At 44.4% G+C, this 19,159-nt stretch overlaps 1 protein-coding gene across 2 annotated transcripts in view; it reads left to right on the top strand.

Moving 5' to 3' along the window:
- The window catches only part of NSMF (NMDA receptor synaptonuclear signaling and neuronal migration factor), a 47,902-nt gene extending 34,112 nt beyond the window's left edge, over window positions 1-13,790 (top strand). The window contains exons 8-16 of one of the 2 annotated variants that reach the window (XM_083423786.1): window positions 2,046-2,167; window positions 2,624-2,707; window positions 4,050-4,083; window positions 5,820-5,890; window positions 7,841-7,920; window positions 10,182-10,284; window positions 11,084-11,159; window positions 11,499-11,618; window positions 12,068-13,790. In XM_083423786.1, the coding sequence (XP_083279912.1) occupies window positions 2,046-2,167; window positions 2,624-2,707; window positions 4,050-4,083; window positions 5,820-5,890; window positions 7,841-7,920; window positions 10,182-10,284; window positions 11,084-11,159; window positions 11,499-11,596 (668 nt within the window). In that variant the 3' untranslated portion in view covers window positions 11,597-11,618; window positions 12,068-13,790. Of the gene's footprint in view, window positions 1-2,045; window positions 2,168-2,623; window positions 2,708-4,049; window positions 4,084-5,819; window positions 5,891-7,840; window positions 7,921-10,181; window positions 10,285-11,083; window positions 11,160-11,498 lie in introns of both variants that reach the window. The other variant, XM_083423787.1, reaches the window with a different exon arrangement.
- The last annotated feature ends 5,369 nt before the right edge of the window (window positions 13,791-19,159 follow it).

Raw genomic sequence — 19,159 nt, 5'->3', positions numbered from 1 at the left:
TGATTGCTGTTGTTACTGTTATTATTAGGGCTTGTAATGTCCCCTGATAGGAAATCCTGGAAAGCAGTTGCCAGTTGGTGTAAACAATAATGAGCTAGATGGCCCAATGGAACAGACTGTTTCTATGAGGCCAAGGTTACCTGCACAGCCTGCTTGCATTTTCTTCCCACCTGAGAGCTGAAAAGAGGCTGGAGCTAGATAGGACACCAAAAACATGCAGCCTTGCCTCTTGTTCTTTGTTCTTTATTTATTAACCCATCCTCCATCTGGGGAACCTTTGATTGTACAGTTGTACAATCCTCATTTTGCGCTGGGGCTACAGAGCGCACATCAACCCATTCTGACTCCACTCCACCCCTTTTCATGACATCTTTATGGTGCTCTGAGGCTACTTCCAGGTTTGGTGCCATGGTGTGCAATCACACATCATTCAGATGCGCCTAAGCCAGGAATTGGCTGTAGTTCATCAACAACTCCCACCATCCTCCCATTCAGTGTTGGCCATGATGACGGGAGCTGATGGCACGCAAAGCCCAACGACCTCTGGAGGCTCCTCAGCCCTGGTATATAGAGATAGCAAAAGGTATCACACATAATATAAGCAAACCACACAATTAAATTATAATAATGCAAAACTTTGCATCAGAGTAAATAGAGACAGCTAAGTACAGTATCAACGGCAGCAGAGTAAAACCTTTTTAGATGCTCAGGTAGTTCTTCCACTCCTCAATTAATTTCCACAAGTACCCTACAAGGTAGGTGAGCTGGCCCAGGGTCACCTAGTGAGCTTCATGCTTGAGTGTGGGATTTGAACCCTGGTCTCCCAGGTTTTGGTCTGACACTCTAACCACTGCATCACATTAGCTCTCATTGTGATGATAGCAGTGCCAGTCAGAGTGACAAGGGGAGACCATTCCACCAATGAACCTCTGTGGTATCACCACTTTATTCATTTATAAGATTTCTTACCTGCCTTTCATGCTATGATCCTGGAGTGGCTTGCAATTTTAATACATAGGTATAAAAACAGATCAAAAGAGTTAATAGTGATTTTAAAGAAGTTTGAAACATTCCAACTGGAACAGAACAGTATAAGTTCAACTCAAGATTATGGGTTCCTTAAAGCAAAGGAATCTTAGTTGTCAAAGACCAGAGCAAAGAGGTTCATCTTCAGCAAATGGTGAAAGCTCTGTGACAAAAGTTATAATACTTTTATTACTTAATAAATTTATATCCTGCCCAGAAGCCCAGGGCAGCAAACAGATTTAAAGATGAAAGCAAAGCAAAGCAAAACACATTCTGATTAAAGCATTCTAAAGACAATTGCACCTAAAACATTCTAGAAGCAAATAGAATTAAAAACATACAATCTTGAAGATACCAGGAACAGTATTCCACCTGTGTAGACAGGAATGTTTCAAATCACTCCTGAAAGTTAATAATGCTGGAGACAGATGCCCCTCTCTAAGGGAGGACATTCCACAAAGGGGAAACCATGACTGAAAAGGTCCATTCATGTGTCGGTGTCAAATGGGCACATCCAAGATGATGGACACCTCTGTATGGGGAGGGAGTTCCACCACAAGGAAGCTTCCACAGAGAAAGCTCTCACCCAGGCCGTCATTCCACATGCTTCCGAGGAGCCCCCTCTAAAGATTAACCCTGCTTTAAGCCCCCTAGGAAGTCCTTGGTATTAGGTAATGTGGCAAAGAAGCAAAGTAAGTGAGACAGGAAGATAAGCATCCTTGAATTGGGTTCAAAGGGGAATGCTCAGCCAACATAACTCTTTCAGAATCTGCTTCCTAAAGGCAGCAACCAGCCTCTGATGTTTTGGTCTCCCCTTTTTTCAGTTTCGACAGCAGGCATCTTCCGGGCTCCATCTTTGATCATCTGTTGGGGCATCTTAATTGCTGGTCTGATCATGTGAGGAAGGAGGCCAATGTGCATGTGGGCCCCTTCTTAACCAGGACACTTTAGAACATTGTATGTGTGTGTTCATGTGCATAAGGAACCCTCTGCAATGCTTCTCCCTCTGTATCTCACAGGCCATGAGCTCCAGGATTCCTGCTGTGCACTTGACAAGGGCGTTGACTTGAACTGGGAGGCAGAGAAAGAGCTTGAGGCTGCAGCCTGCAGCGGGGAAGACTTCATCCCACCCAAGATCATGGTGAGCAATACCCAAAAAGCAGTACGGGCAGCTGCCAAGGGCAGAAGTGGGGAGCGCTCATCAGTACAAGGGCCACATCCTGTCACAGGAAAACTTCTGCGGTCCACATGCCAGCAGATCAAGAGGCAAAAGTGGGCAGAGCAATGGAGGAAAAAATTCATTTTTGTACAGTAGGTTGGTTGGTAGACACACTCAGACATGCTCACCTCTCTCTGTCCTCCAGGCAGGCAGGGAGGCAGGCAGGAGGCATGATCTCAGCTAGGCAAAAGCCTTATTCAAGGATACAGAGCCAGTGAGGGGTATGAGCTGGGGAGACAAGTGGTTGTGGGGTTGTCCTGTAGAATAAAGAATTAACCAGTTCAGGCCTCCATATATGGGATGTGGCCCCTGCCACTCCTCCCTGCTGTGCCCATTTTAATTGTCTCTCCTTCTTTCTTTCTCCTTCAATTTTTCCAGCTCATTTCCTCCAAGGTGCCCAAAGCTGAGTATGTTCCGACGATCATCCGCCGGGATGACCAGTCCATTATCCCCATCCTTTATGTAAGTCATAGCACAAGACCTCAATGGTCCATTCCAACTTAGTAATTTTCTGAAGTGGCATCACTTCGCCAAGTGCCAGAAAGCGTATATTGAGGAATTCCCTCCCAAGGGAGGTTAGTCTGTCAGAAAGGTCTTTGGAACCTAAGGAGCAGGGAATGCTGATCACTGGGCTGCTGTCAGGGCAAACCATGACAAATTGCTGGTTCCAAATGTGTTCTGATGTATTTTAACCATTGTTTTCAATTAGTTTGGTTGTGTCGCTTTGCATTTTATAATGTTGCGTTTAAATGTTGTAAGCTGCATTGAATTCCAACTTGGGAGAAAGGTGGGTTATAAATCCTAATAATAATAATAATAATAATAATAATAATAATAATAATAATAAAAAATCTCTTTTAGGGAGATTCCCAGTAAAGCTAAACCAATCATCTGCACTCTATGCTGATTCTATTATTATAACATTTTATCACGCTGTTCTATGTTATTTGAATCTCCATGCTGTTGGCTGTTTCTGAGTTCTATTTTGGGTGGAGAGTGGGATAGAAGTATCTCAAATCCATAAATAAATTGTAGGCAGAAGATTGGTGGAAGATCACATTAAACGTGGGCATTGACTGATAGTTTATGGGAGAACAGTGGTTGTTTTTCTTCTCTTCCTGGGTTATTCCCATGTGACAGAGGTTGGAAACGTTATCTGTAAAGAAGAGTCTGTGCTGTTATTAATAAATAAATAATATTCCATCAGTGGCATGTTACAGCATAGCACGAGCAAATATAATAATAATAATAATAATAATAATAATAATAATAATAATAATAATAATAATAATAATAACAACAACAACAACAGGGCGTGCTCAAAAATCAACTCTTTTTTGGCTCTATACCAGAGGTAGCTTAAATAATAATAATAATAATAATAATAATAATAATAGTAGTAGTAGTAGTAGTAGTAATTTTATTATTTGTATCCCACTCATCTGACTAGCCACTTGGATGGTTTTAAAAGAGGATTGGATAAATTCATGGAAGAAAATGCCATCAATGGCTGCTAGCTACAAGAGCTTCTGAATACTAGTTGCTGGAAATCAGAGGAAGGGAGAGTGCTGCTGTGCTCAGGTCCTACTTATGGGTTTCTGGTTAGCCACTGTGGGATCAGAATGCTGCACCAGACGGGCCATTAGCCTGATCCAGCAGGCCCCTTCTTATGTTCCAACTCGTTTAAAAAGTTAGTATCACTTTTTTCTGCCTAGCACAATGCGCTTTGTGCCTTTCTGATGGATTAAAATGCGGTGTGTTTTTAAAATAAAAAAGCAATGCCTCTCTGTTTGTTTGCTTCCAGGATCACGAGCATGCCACCTTTGATGATATTTTGGGTACGTGAGTGTTTGGCAATTAAGCTGAATTGAACGGGACCAGGACTGGTGGGTGGGTGGGTGACATTGTGTCCTAAGACAAATGGCTGGAACCTTTGCTTCACTGTTGGTTCTGAATGCAAGACAAAGGTTTCTCCACACCCCACTGGCTCCAAAGGAAGCTCATCTCTAGAGAAAAGGGGAAGGGCAGGGGTGCCTTTTGCTGGCCTCCTTCTAATCTTCTTAGGCCTGATGGACTGCAATCCCCTTCAGCCTCAGTCAGCACAGAGGGTTTTAAAAGAGGAGTAGACAATCAACCAACTTCTCTGTTGTGGCCAGTGACCAATACAGTGGTACCTCTGGTTACGAATGCTTCTGGTTATGAATGCTTCAGGATACGAGCTCCACTAACCCGGAAGCAGCTATTCCTGGTTGCGAACTTTGCCCCAGGATGTGAACGGAAATCGCGCGCCAGAGGTGCATGTGCAACGGGAGGCCCCATTAGCAAAAGCACACCTCAGGATAAGAATGGTTTCAGGTTAAGAATGGATCTCCGGAACGAATTAAGTATATAACCAGAGGTACCACTGTATTCGGAAAGAAACTTTTTACATGCATATACAGTGGTACCTCTGGTTATATACTTAATTCGTTCCGGAGATCCATTCTTAACCTGAAACTGTTCTTAACCTGAGACACCACTTTAGCTAATGGGCCCTCCCGCTGCCACTGTGCGATTTCTGTTCTCATCCTGGAGCAAAGTTCTTAACCCAAGGTACTATTTCTGGGTTAGCGGAGTCTGTAACTTGAAGCATATGTAACCTGAAGCGTATGTAACCCGAGGTACCACTGTATAAAGTAATGCAAAGCAAAATAGATAACCGTAGCAGTCAAATTACTAGTTTACATTGTGCTATAAAATGCTGGGTGCAAAAATATATATGAAATTATAAGTTTGTTAAAATTAATTCATGGCAAGTTTTACATGCAGGAGAACATTAGTCTCCCTTGAAGAGGTGAACGGATACGTTCTGATCTGGAAGCATAAGATGCATCTGATCATCCTGGCAATTTCTGTAAAAAGTGTTTGGTAAAAAATCTTAGGTATATCATGATAAAAAGAACTCTGCTTAAGAACTCACGTTATTAATTTTACCTCTACAGATTTGCAGTGGTATTTATGCTGACAATAGCAGAGGTTTTTTTTTATGCTGACAATAGCAGAGTTTTTTTTTTAACCTCCCCTCCAGACCTGCTGACAGGAAAACATTTAAATGCACCACAGTAAATGCTTTACTTCACGTAGCATATAGTTAAACTATGGAACTCACTGCCACAGGAAGCAGTGGTAGCCACCAACCTAGATGTATTTAAAAGAGAACTGGACAGATTCATGGAGGAGAAGGCTATCAGTGGCCATTAGCCATGATGGCTTTGCTTTGCCTCCACTGCCAAAGGCAGCAATTATTCAGAATACCTGTTGCTGGAACTTACAGGAGGGTAGAATGCTGCTCTTGTGCCCAGCTCCTGCTTTTGGGCTTCCTAATGGGGCATCTGGTTGGCCGCTGTGGGAACAGGATGCTGGACTAGATGGGCCATTGGCCTGATCCAGTAGGACTGCCCTTAAGTTCTTATGGACCAGCCCTTTGATTCCACCATGATGGTGATCTCTGCCTTTTCTTGCGTGCTGTATATGTCTCATATACCCTTCTCTTCCCTCCCTGCCACCCCACCTGCCCCTTCCCTTTCTTCCATAGAGGAAATTGAGAAGAAGCTGAACATCTACCGGAAGGGCTGCAAAATCTGGAAGATGCTGATTTTTTGTCAGGTATATAAATGCCCCCTGGTCGTTCCTTTCCTTGGATTCACTTACCACTGTCTCGTTCACAACTTTCCCCCAGCCCTTCCCCCTAATGGCTTGTTCTCAAGAAGCTGGACTGAAGAAGTCCTTTCAGCCCGAGGGCCAGATTTCCTTCTGGGCAGCCTTCTGAGGGCCACATGACAGTGGTAGGCTGGGCCAGTGGCAAATGTGGGTGGAGCAATGAATGACAATTTTGCTTTGTACAGTAGGCTAGTTTTCTACAGAGATTAACATACACACACTCCTTTCTGCCCTCCATCAGGGCAGGCAAAAGGCGTGAACAGGGTTCAAGGACACATTGCAGCCAGGCAAACACACTCAGGGGAGGGGGCAGTGAGGAGTGTGGCCTAGAGAGAGTTCTGAGGGCCAGATGGGGGGGATGGAGGGCTGCATTCATCCCCCTGGGCTTGAGGTCCCCCATCCCATCATAAACTCCTCTCTCTGCTTCACCCTCCCAATTTTTGAGAGATGCTAGACTGCACAGCACCATCTTCCAAGTCTGTTCCCTCCCCTTGGCAACCACCAACAGCAGATTTTTTCCTGGAGCCTCCATTTTTGTTGGTGCTGATTCATGAAGGAGGTTGGAAAGTCTATACTTAACCCCCACCGGGCTGCCACCTCCAAAGGCCTAGAAAATGTGTCATGTTTCTTAAGCACTCTGGCTTAATCAGGACCGGCTATTCTCATTATTATCTTCTAAATGTCAAAGCCCTTGTTTGTGTGTTGCCTGGTCCACCTCCTTATCCTTTTTCAACTGTACGTTGTTGAAATTTCCAAAACAAACAGAGTACACAAAAGGCCTGGAGTTTTCACATTTCCACCCCATCAGACACACGCCCAATACCTGTGGGTGTTCTCTTGTTCAGCAATACCTTCTTCTCTGGGCATATTTGGAGTTTTATTGGTCCGCATTCACACTGTACATTTAAAGCACAATGATACCACTTTGAACAGTCATGGCTTTCCACAAAGGATTCTGGGAGCTAGAGCTAATTAAGTGTGCTGAGCGTTGTTAGGAGACCCCTTGCTTCCCTCACAGAGCTACTGTTCCTGAAGTGGTTCTACAATCAGCCCCACTTTCTGGGGAATGTCAACTTTTCCGCTGAAATTTTTTGCAATATAGAGATCTGTTAAAATGTAATCAATGAAGGCCGTAACATGGGGTGCACTTTCAAGTAAGTGAACCCTGCTGAACTCAAGCAGGGCTTGTTTCTGCGTAAACATTAGCAGGATTTCAGTGTTAAATCACTGGAAAGCAAGGCTGTTAAGAATGATAGTTGACTGTATGTTTTTTTAATTGATTCATTTGCACGTTCAAACAAAAGTTCTAAAGCAACAGACACACTTCCTTTGCCTTTTGAGGATGCAAGCAGCAGCTTAGTAGAGGTGTCTTTTTTTTAAAGCTCTATGATACCACTTTCAACTCTCATCACTCCCCCCCCCCCCGAAAGAATTTTGGGAGCTCTAGTTTGTCCAGGGTGCTGGGAGTTGTTAGGAAACTCCAGTTTCCCTCACAGAGCTACAATTCCCAGAGTGATTTAACAATCAGTGCTTCCCAGAGAACTCTGGGAATTGCAGCTCTGTGAAGAGAACAGGAGGTCTCCTATTCAGCTTTTAGTAGGGTGGGGGGAGGTAGGATTTGTCCTTTGTAATCCACTGAAAAATGAATACTTTTAATAATTAATGGTTCTTTTATTTACTTGTTTGATGCATGTTAAGTTTTGCATTACGTATGTTTTTATAATGGTAGCTCACTTTGAGATGTTTTTGTTGTAACAGCAAATAAATGTAATGAATAATAAGTGCCTCCCATTAGGTGAAGTTGGCCAAATAATAAAGGAAAAGCAGTAACTGCAATAGCTCTACTGCAGCACGCACAGGCTGTTTCTCCAGACTCTGCCTCTTTTCCCCCTGCAGGGCGGTCCAGGCCACTTGTACCTTCTGAAGAATAAAGTTGCCACCTTTGCAAAAGTGGAGAAGGAGGAAGACATGATCTAGTGAGTGAGAGGATCCTGGGCTTTTTGTTTGTTTCTCATTTGGGAGCCGCAGCTATGTGTATCCTGCATGTATGGAACTTTGGACTAAAGTTTCAACATCTCAGCATTCACTGTGTACTGTACTGAGACCAACTGGTATAGGGCAGCATATAAATTCTAATAATAACAACAATAGAGTTTCCAGTTCTTAGGACTGCAGAAAATTGCCTGTCCATTTTGGCTGTCCGAAATCTCTACATGTGCACAGCAATTGTGCAGGGTTTTGCCTAGAATTTGGAATCTGGAGAAGCTTCCAGATTGTTGTTGATTGGGAGAAAGCAAGCTTTCATGACCCCCAATAGAACTCTCCCCTCCTGAGTAGCAAAATAGAATTGTAGAGCTGGAAGGGAATCCAAGCATCACCTAGAACAACCTGCTGCAGTGCATTAAACAGCATAAAATAAATAAGCAAATACATTCATGTCTGTGGGATTTATGTATGGATCGCTGCATTCAGATCTCTCTGGTGCAAAATCTGGGATGTTTTGGCCCAGAATCAATCAGCCTTTGCTGACTGCCTTACATGGTTTTTGTCCTACCCTTCAAACACATTTATTTATTTAAAATCTTTTTACCCCACTCTTCTCCATAGAAGATGATCCCAGAGCGAGCTACAGATTGATTGCCCATAAAATAAAACTCATTGCCAATAAAAATACATAGCCAACAAAAAACACCAAGTAACACATCAATACTAAAATCATAACAGCACGACTGAGCAAACCTCAAAGCAGCAAGCATGGAGGCCAATGAATCACTCACAGGCCCAAGTGAATAATTAAGCCTTTATTTATTGGTGCTGAAAGAGCAGGCACCAATCAGTTCTGGGATGGAGCACTTGGGAGACAACAGTAGCTCAGTGAGCTTTGTAGAGGTTTGAACCCAGGTGGCTTAGCCAGTGGTGGAGCTTCATGCTCCGGCACCAGGGGCAGAGAACAGGTGGGGGTGTGGCTGGCGCATGTCCCGGGGGTGTGTGTGGTGCGCATCCTGGGGGGGTGGCACCCAGTGGGGGGTAGCCATGATGGCACCCTACCAGGATCGTGATGCCGGGGGCGGTACGCCCCCCTGCCCCCCTCTTCCTCCGCCAATGGGCTTAGCCTGACAATCTAATCACTACACCACATTACCTCTCTGTTATATGCCAAAGCTTGACGTTACCTGGGGGATGAGATAAGGGAAGGTTAGCATCAATCTGTGCTGCTTGGGGCTGTTGGGAGTTGTAGTCCAAAGTGCCTGGAGGATGCCAGCTGGCCAAAGGCTGGCGCAACTAGTGAGTAAAGACTTCAGCAGACCAGGCACCAGTGAATGATCTGCAAAAGTGGCCATGGGAGGGAAACAACTGTTTGCATTTAGAGGTGAAACAGTGGGTTAAAACAGGGGTTCCGAAATTCCACTGGGTGGGTGGGCAGTGGAATTACTAAGAGGCAAGGGGTTGGAAGGGGAATGCTGAAGGTGTAAATGACTATCAAACTTTGAAAAGCTGGTGTCACTGGATCAAGTTTATCAATTTTGTTGAATTAATTAAACTAGATAGTTTTCATTGGATTTTGAATAAATGTGCAATTAATTGCTGCTGTTTAGGATTTTTGTTGTTGTTATTATTTTCCTGAGTGGGTTGTGAATCACTGGGATAAGGCATGGGTGGGGAAACCTTTTTGATTCAGTGAGCCAGATATTGATATCCTGCCACCCCAGCAGACCAGCTTTGACCGCTCACCTGACATCACTCTGGTGCCAGGTGGGTGGTCCTTTGCACCTGTCAATAGAGTTGACCCACTGGGGAGGCAGGGTAAATACCACACAAAGTGGGACTGAACTCCCCACCAATCCTGCTTTGCATGGACATTATTGAAAGTGGGAACACATACAACTGCCCCAATACCAACATAAACACAAATCATTGTGAACACACCATAAAAAAGGAGGGCTCCCAAAACAGACTGCCCACACATGTTTTTGGTCATAGAATTGTCCAACCCTCTGCAATGCAGAAATCTCAGCTAAAGCTTAAAAACCTCCAAGGAAGGAAAGTCCACAACCTGTCAAGGAAGGTTTCAGTCTGTTTTGTGTTGGTGGTGGGTGTCTCTGAGCCCAGAGGGCAAGTTCCATTCGCCTGCACTTTACGCATTAGGCAACCAGCCAGCCAGGAAAGGTCATGTGGCAATTGACAGGACCCCTCTGTGACTAACGGGTTCTTCCATCTTCTCCCCCCCCCCCCCCAGTTTCTGGAAGCGGCTGGGCCACCTGATGAGCAAGCTGAACCCGGAGCCAAACGTCATTCACATAATGGGGTGCTACGTGCTTGGGAACCACAATGGAGAGAAGGTAAGGCCTATCACCTTGTTCCCCAGAGTGGCTCCAGCACAGCGTTGGGGAACCTGTTTCAACTTCTGATGGCCACGTTTCACTGTGAGAAACCCACAGGCCAGTGGTGGGCGGGACCAAAGGAAAAAGTGGGTGGGGCAATGGATGTGATTTGTACCTCTGAACAGTAAGCCTCATCCCAGCTGTGCAAATCAGTTACTACATGTGCACACACATGCACACACCCTATTCCATCCTCCCTTCAAAGCAAGCAAGAAGCATGACGATAAGTTTACAACAGTTTTCATCCCAGATAGGCAAGAGTTTCCATGGAGCGTACAGGCCAGGCCTGGTGGGGAGTGGGCATGTCTAGGGAGAGTTCCAAGAGCCAGATAGAAAACTCTAGAGGGCTGCTCTAGCAGTTCTGGTCCAGCTCTGTCCTCTAAGCTGTTCTTTTCTGGAGATAACTTCTCAAAGTCTTGCTGTCCCTGATATCACAGTAGTGAAACATACTGGGTAGTGCGGAAGAGCCATAGCTCAACAGCAGAGCATCTGCTTTGCATGCACAAGGTCCTAGGTTCAATCTCCAATGGCATCTCTTGGTAGTGCTAGGAAACGCCTTAAACCCTGCTGACAGTCAGTGTAGACCATACTGGGCTAGATGGGCTGGTGGCCTGGCTTAGTATAAGGCAGATTCCTGTGCTCCACCAGCCGTGGGCCCTGACAAGATGCTGTGCAATTGGCAGCTGCCCAAGGCTGCCAACTGCAAACAGTGACCCTGGCCAGAAATCAGTGATTGTGAAGCTCCTTTGCCTTTCAGCTGTTCCAAAATCTGAAGAATCTGATGAACCCCTGTCGGGTTACTTTTGAATCTCCTCTCGAACTCTCTGCTCAAGGTAGGTTGCTCTGTTGCTTGGTGTGGGGGCTGATTCCAGAGTCCTCTGGGAAGGGGGGGGGGGCTTATCGTTGAACTTTTCTGGGAATTGTAGCTCATTGAAGACAAATAGGGAATCTCCCTAACAGTTCTCAGCACCTTTAACAAACTACAGTTCCCAGGATTCTTTGGGGGGAAATCATAACTGTTTAAAGTGGCATAGCAGAGCTACAAATGTTTAGTTTGCAGATGGGGCCATGAAATGTGAACTCCAAGGATTTACACCAACATAGTTTCCATAGACGTTGACCTAACCTTGCTACGTGGTGTTGACTCAGCCTTCTCTATGTTGTGTTTCCAGGGAAGCAAATGATCGAGACCTACTTTGATTTCCGCCTTTACCGCCTCTGGAAGACCCGCCAGCACTCCAAGCTTTTGGATTACGATGACATCTTGTGAGCCAAGCAAGCGGTGGCTGAGAGTGGGTTGGTTTTATTGGAGTCCCAAGTGTCGTGCAGAGGGAAAGAGAGAGACCTTTTCGCAGGCACAGGGGAGGCCTTAGGCGCCCCGTCAGGGGTGGTAGTTTGTGCTGCAGAGCAAAACAGGAGTGTTGTCGGAACGTCGGGAGACTTGGAGCGTGCAGCCTGCTTACCTGGAGTGCAGTGTCTGATGGAGGGAGCGCTGTTGGAACAGGACAGGATAGGAATATCCTCATGGAACTGAGCTGATTTTTTGATCACGAAGGGCCAAACTCCATTGCAGGTCCTTTTTAAACAGACATTCCAAGCTCAGGTTTTCTTAACTACAAAAACTCAACTGATCATCTTTTATCCCCCCCCCCCTTCTTCTTGTGCTACCAGAATGGGGGAAGCATCGCCTGTGTGCAATGCCTTGTGGTTTCATGTGCGGATGTTGCCTCTTCTTTCACAGGCAAAGGAACACCATGCTCAACCCTGCGTGCTTTTGAGATGTGAGGTCCGAAATGGTCTGAAATGGATTAAAGGAAGTTCAGGCTTTAAAATCTTGTCCATTTTAATAGGATATATATACATATATATGTATATGTGTTTGTGCTTGTGTGTATACACACTCACGCACACACACACTTTTTTATATGAATAGAGGGAATATTTAATTAGCTAATGCTGTAAACACATCAGTAACTAATAGATGAGATATTTTTGGTCTGCTTGAAAATATATTTGAAATAGGAATATATCTTCTGTAGACATATATATATATATGTAATCACCAGCAGGATGGTTTTCTCACACGCTTTTTTCCTGCAGACCTGCATGTCTGCTGTTACTTGGTTTTCAGGTTAGCTGTGGAGGGACACTTTTCAACTGTGGGCTCTCTTAAGAGGGTCAAGGTGTCCTTTCAAGCAAATTTCTGATTTGCAGCTTGGCGAAATGTTCTTTTGCCAGCCGTTTTTTTTCCTTTAGATATACAACAACATGGCCAAGAAGGATCTTGGTCTGTTTCCGCAAGTAGATATATTGCAAACTAGAAATGAATAGCCATCTTTCGAAAGACTCTCTCTTGCTGCACTTAACCTAGTTGTTTGGGTTTTTTCTCTCTCTGAAAGATGGCTGCTGTATAAGGAATCGGGGAAATGTCTGCTAGAACAGCTAAGTTACAGAGGGAATGTCATCTGCTTGTGTATGGTTCAGAATTTCAACATAGGGATATGGTTTCCCTTTCTCCCCTCCCCCTTCTTTTGCACAGAGAAGGGAATTTGCTGGTAGCAAACTGGCTCTTACCACATACTGGGCTTGTCTATTATCTGTGATTGATCGTAGTTTGGATGATCCAGACCTGTGCTTATTTACCTTTTGGAAGAAGTGCTGTGACATAGCCACGTTTTAGGTTTTTTGTGGTCCTCCTACCTGTTCAGGTGATATGAATACCTGAGGAACCTGCACTTTGTGACAAAGGTGTAGTCTCCCTGGTTATTTTGGGTGGAATTTCCTGGTCTTTCTTCTTTCCATGAAGCGAAGTACTTTGGAAGCACTCAGTTGGCCTCCCCTGTTTTTCTTAGTTCCTAAGAAGATTGTGAAGTGAAAACAAGTATATATGCACTATAAATCTTTCTTGTGGTAAAATGAAAACCCCACTTTAACAAGTCCGCCACCCCATGTTCTCCATTGTTGTGATGGTCTCCACGCACCCTTGCTATCTGTCCCATTGCCAGGGCAGATGACGGAACTGCAACCCCCATTGTCTGCCCATATTAATGCTACAAAAGCTGTTCTGAGAAGCGGCATTAACGAGAGCATCCCAGGTAGCAAGAGAGTGCTGCTGTAAAATCCACACTGTTCAAATGGCAATGGGTGTTTTAGATTTTGGAATTTTCCTGTTTCAATCATAAAGAAATTTTTTAATATGTTTCTTTTAAAAAAAACAAACCCGAAGGGTTTTTTGTTTTGTTTTTGCTTTTGTAAATCTGTACAGCAACTGTATTCTACAACCTGTCATTTTATCTGTCAATGGCAATCCTTCGTTGAGAACCGCACACAGGAGAACATAAATTTCAATATTGTGCTGGGGGAAAAGATCCAAGTGGGGGGATTTGTGGATCTTTGTGTGTGTGTGTGTGTGTGTGTGCGCGCGCGCGCGCGCGCGCGTCCCCCCAAAAACCTAATCATCAAAAGATCTGAAGCTAAAGCGGAAAAGTAGTTGGAAATAACTATTCAAGAATAAAAGTTAGACAGTTTAGGAAAAACATTAACTCAAGACTGTTTAACCCACACAGTTGGCTCATTGCTGTTTGTTATGCAAAGCAGGGGACAAGGCTTTGATTCTATTTTTTGCTTTTCACAGACACTGTCGAGCAAATACTTAATTAAGCAAAGGACTATTTTTTCTTTAAAAGGGGTGAGGGGGTGGGGAGTGGGAAGGTTTTACCATCTTAGCTGTGCCACTAGGGGGCAACCAAACACTCTTCCCTAGTACAAAGCCTCTGCGTAGAGGTGAGGGTAGTGGCAGCAGTTTGGTGGGATGGGGACCGCTTCATACATGATGCTCCTCACACACAGGAAATCTCAGCGTGAGAGAAAGCTGAGTGCAGAACCTGCGTTGTGCTGTATGTCGCAGATCAGGCAGCCAGCATGGCATCTGCCTGGTCCATAAACTTTTTTTGGCACAAGGAAATCACACTTAAAGAACTGCATCACAGGGGTGCCGCCCAGTATTTTGTCACCCCTCTCTGGTGACACCTGGGGCAACCCGCCCCCACTGCAGCCCCGATCCTCCACCCCTGCCCTGGTCTAGTTCCTTAAAAAAAAAAAGTCCTAACTTCTAGCTGTTTCCAGCTTCATGTGGCAGTTGTATGTTCTGATTTCCCAGATCTTAATGTAGGGGAGAGTTGTGAGCGTGTAACAATCCTTAGAGATGCCTGCTCTCTCTCTCTCTCTCTCTCTCTCTCTCTCTCTGTGTGTGTGTGTGTGTGTGTGTGTGTGTTTTGTAGAGTTATGCCATTGGAAGGGTCTTGTCAGAGCCAATGCTTTTCTTTGAGAACCACCCAGGAGAGGGATGCATTGATATCCCTCCCTGAGTACCTTGTTCTATCCATGAACCTCTACTCTTATTTGCGGTAAGAAAGTGTTTCCTTATGTTGTAACCAGATCTACCTCCCTGTAGTTCAAAGCCATCGGCTTGTCATTTTCTTGGAGGATGTGGTGAACAGACACACCTCATTTCTGCCAGTCTCTTACATAGCCCTACTTTTAACACTTTGTCGCTTCAAACGTGCTCACCCACTTCAAGCTTTCCTTGATCCAGTTTGCCTTCTACAAAAGATCCCTTTGCAATCTATCGGTCAGCATATCCTTCCTGAAGTCTGTGAATCTGGGGCCAAATTCAGTATTCCTCACCCCAAAAATTCTTCCTACTGGCACTCTTTTTTTAGCCCTCCTTTTGGCCACTGCACACTGGAAGCGTTTTGTTAAAAAGGATGGGAGCAGGGTTCTAGCCCTCGAGGATGGGATGATAAGTCTGCAACTTCTCAGGCAGTGCTCAGTGATTAAAACTGGAGGTAGAGGTGGTTTTTCAGGCCATGTGGCCTCCTTGCATAGCTTTTGTTCCCCTTTGTGTGCAGTGAAAACAGGATGCTGTAAAATACAAACACTGAGAAACAGTACATCATCCACGTGGTTTGCAAAATTCAGCTTTCCTTGAACAGAATACAATGTCACCTCTTTGCAGAACTGATTTTTATTTAATGAATGTAAAGTTCAAAAACAAGTCTGTTGATTGATGGTGTGAGAAGCCACAACAGCACCATTTAAACACTCCCATGTTTACAGGACAATTTGCCATGAACCCTGAATTGAAAATAGTAAGCGGCCTTATGCTGTGTCAGATCATAGATCCATCCAGCTCAGTATTGTCTATGCCAGTCTTTCTCAACCTTGGGTCCCAGATGCTGTTGGACTACAACTTCCATCATCACTGGCCCTGTTAACTAGGGATGATGGGAATTGTAGTCCAACAACTTCTGGGAACCTCGGGTTGAGAAAAGCTATACTGACTGGCAGTGGCTCTCTAGGGTTTCAGACAGAGTCTTTTCCAGCCCTGTCTTGGAGATGCTGGGGATGGAATTTGGAACCTTTTTGCATGCAAGGCAGATGTTCTAGGACTGAGCTACCACCCTTTCCCAAAAGTATTGTCCTGCCCATGCATCTTTTTCAGATGCACCACTGCCTGATCTATGATCCCTTTCAGTACTTGTTACTCATTTAAATATAATCTTTACAGAACATAAAATGCCTGCAAATCTTCAATCATTGATGCAAAGAACTAATTCTTTTTGCTTCAGAATAAATACTTAGAGCCCCACACTATGCATTTGAATATTCCATGAAAGACATTCCCTTTAGTGAAAAGAGAAGCAAGGCAAATCAGAAGGTCTCTGAGAAGTCAGGTCTTTAGCTGCCTCCTTCCACTCTGCACAATTAAAGTGGCATTGGTGGACTTCCTTGTGCAGGGAATGCTATGGAAACATGAGAGCTCACATAAGGAGAAGCTGTTACTAGGTAGGGTACTTTCTTATTTTAAAAGTCATGCTTTCTCTTGTGATGCAGTTTCAGCACCACCACCCTGCATGACATGAATCTGGTACAACCACCATAATTCTTGTGGGTTTTTGGTACCAGCAGTGGTCAATTTGGAGCACCATGTGGACATAGGGCTGATGGGGTTACCTCCTGTCATCTTCTGGGAGGACTTTGGTAAATCTACAGTAGCCCCATTCACTGCAGTGCTCCTGGGCTTTCTCTGAAATTCCCTCTTAGCAAGGCAGAACAAAATTTTATATTGCACAACTGCCTCTTAATGTAAACCAAGCAAAATCAGAATGTTCTGGGAAAGAGATTGGTGTCCAACCATTGCTTCCCAATTCTTTGTTCCTGCAAAAAATATACATAAGTAACACCCCAGCTTAAGTCAGACCACTGGTCTGCCTAATTCTGAATGTCCTCAGTTTCCCAAGTTTCTCAAGCAGAGAAGTCTTTCCTAGTTCTATTGCTGAAAATGCCAGGAACTGAATTTGGGATCTTTGGCATGGGTGTTTTCCTCACTGAGCTATAACAAATTACCATTCAATACAATCAACTGCATTCTTCCCAATGCCCCATTGTGGTTCTGCGCTTCAGTTCTAGAAGTTCCCAAGCAGAAGGTGGCCTCAATGTGGACACAATTCTGTTTGGACACCATGTACCTCAGTTTTTGAGCTTCTGGCATGGAAAAATCGTGTACGGCAAGGAGTGCACTGCATTCTAAAGCCATGAACCTCTGAATTTTGTCCCAAACCTAATACTTTAAAAAAAATATTAAATGAAATAACTGATTAGCTGACAAGGTGGCATTTTATCCTCACTTCATTGCTCATTACAATTGGCAATTTGTACTGTTCACTGAAGACCAGGACTGTACTGGGGTTGCATTAGAAGACCAGTATACAGCAATAACACATCAGGTGGGTCTCCTGTGACAATAACCCCATTCCTTCTGGCCCTTGGTTTTCTCCAAGGAAGTCCATTTTGTGAGCCCCATGCCATGTCTTACCATCTTGATCTCCAGGATCATTCTCTCTGTTGAGCATAAATAGCATCCCGGCTCCGATGCAGCTATGAGCCTCAAGCTTTGGACAGGGGAAATATTACATTTGGGCAGATTCCTAGACTTTTGGATGGGCATGTGTCAAATTCTGTGGTTACTGTTAGCTTGTTTTGCAGCCTTGCCATTTTTTTGGTGCAAAAAGGGATGATTGGGTTGGTCTGAGCATCTATAGTGCTCTCCACAGTGGGCTGTAGAGTGACACTGAGGCCTCGGATAGAAAAAAGATGCTATATGTCAAGGGCATTTCACCAATATGACAGTTAGCTAAATGTCTTCACAATGTCCCAATTTGGAGGTTAACTAGAAAGTTGGATTGATGCAAACTAGTGGCACTGATAGACATGGTCTTATCACGAAGGACGCTGTGTCGGTGAATAGATACAGTTTTTGTTTTTGTTTTTCACAAACAAGTGGATAGTATTACCTGTCCTGCACAATCTGAAGGAGATATTTGTTGACTGGGGGAGGCATACAGAAGACATTCAGTGTGGTGTAGTGCTCAGCACTGCAGGTAATGACCAGGGAGTCCCTCATTCAAATTCTCACTTGGCTATGAAACTTATTGAATGACCTTGGGCCAGTCACCATAACTCAGCCTAACCTACCTCACAGGGTTGTTGTGAGGATTAAATTGTGTGCTTAAGGGCAGAAGAACCTTGGGTGCTGCTCAGAGTTTTGTTTTTAGAAAGGGCCATATAAAAATGTAACATAAATACAGAAGAGGAAAGCAAGCTCTAGCTTCTTGTGTCTAATTCCCCCAGTGAGAAGATATTTGGAACATCACAGATGAAGCTCCTGAAACTGGAAAGCTTTTGAGTCTTGGAACTGGGCTGCTTTTTAGTTTTCTGTTATGCTTTTGGTAAAAGACACAGGCTGTGATACAATTAAAGGACAGAGAACGAACTCTGCATTAGGAATCGCTACTTTCAACACAGCTGCTTCCATTGCAGAAGAAACTTGCCTCCTCTGCAGTGGGAGATGCTAAAACAGAAGTGCAAGGGTAGACAGCAGGGTGCCCTCCTTTTCTTGTTTGACCACAACACCCATCAGTCCCTCCCATCATGGCCTGTGGTCAGGATGGTGAGAGCTGCCTCCCATAGCATTATGTGCAGTTCTCTCTGTAGCAGCCGCCGATCTCAGGAGTATAGGGTGAGGTATGTGAGCATAAGAATTATCTTGTTGGTTTCCACCAAAGCCAATGGGTTGTATCCAATGTAGCGCTGAATTAAAATCACTTAGCAGTATACTTGTCTCTGCTATTGAAATGTTTTGCACCAGTGTAACATAGTTGTGCAAGAGGCATAAGTAGGTTGCTCACCTCTCCACTACAGCCTTGGCCCTAGCAGGCAGCGAATGTTGGATACAACTGGAGCTTTGCTTTCAGTCCCTGGCTCCATCTGATTTACCACTGTTGGGAAGAAGAGGCTGGGACCCTGGTGTGATCCAGCAACACAGTTCTTAGTTCCTAAACCTCCTTCATTGTCCTTAAGTAGATTTAAGGCTGGACTTGTTGGTTCATCACCGTGCAGGTGGTCTTTCACCTCCCACCTCTTCAAGCTGGGCTTCTCATCTCCTGTCTCACTCACCTGTATTCAATTATCATTTCCAAAATAAATGAAAGTTTCTAGGTTTTCAGATGTGATTTAATAAAAAGAACCCTTGGGGATGACTGACATTTGGTGTCCTTTGTTCTTTTCACTACACATACCTTGTTTGCTATGCACCTTGTTTATCAACCACCCTCTGCATTGTTCCCATTATACAGGAATTTAGGAGACTCATGTTTTCATTATGCGGAACACAATTTACTTATTTGGAATATACAGAGTCAGTGTAGTGGTAAGAATGTTAGACTGGGACCTGGAAGACCAGGGTTCAGATTCCCCACTGGGTTGTTATGAG

The sequence above is a fragment of the Podarcis tiliguerta genome (genome assembly GCF_965153285.1).
Source record: "Podarcis tiliguerta genome assembly, chromosome: Z".
NCBI classification, from domain to species: Eukaryota; Metazoa; Chordata; class Lepidosauria; order Squamata; family Lacertidae; genus Podarcis; species Podarcis tiliguerta.
The sequence above is the reverse complement of the archived record's forward strand: the minus strand, read 5'-3'. Positions and strand labels throughout refer to the sequence as shown.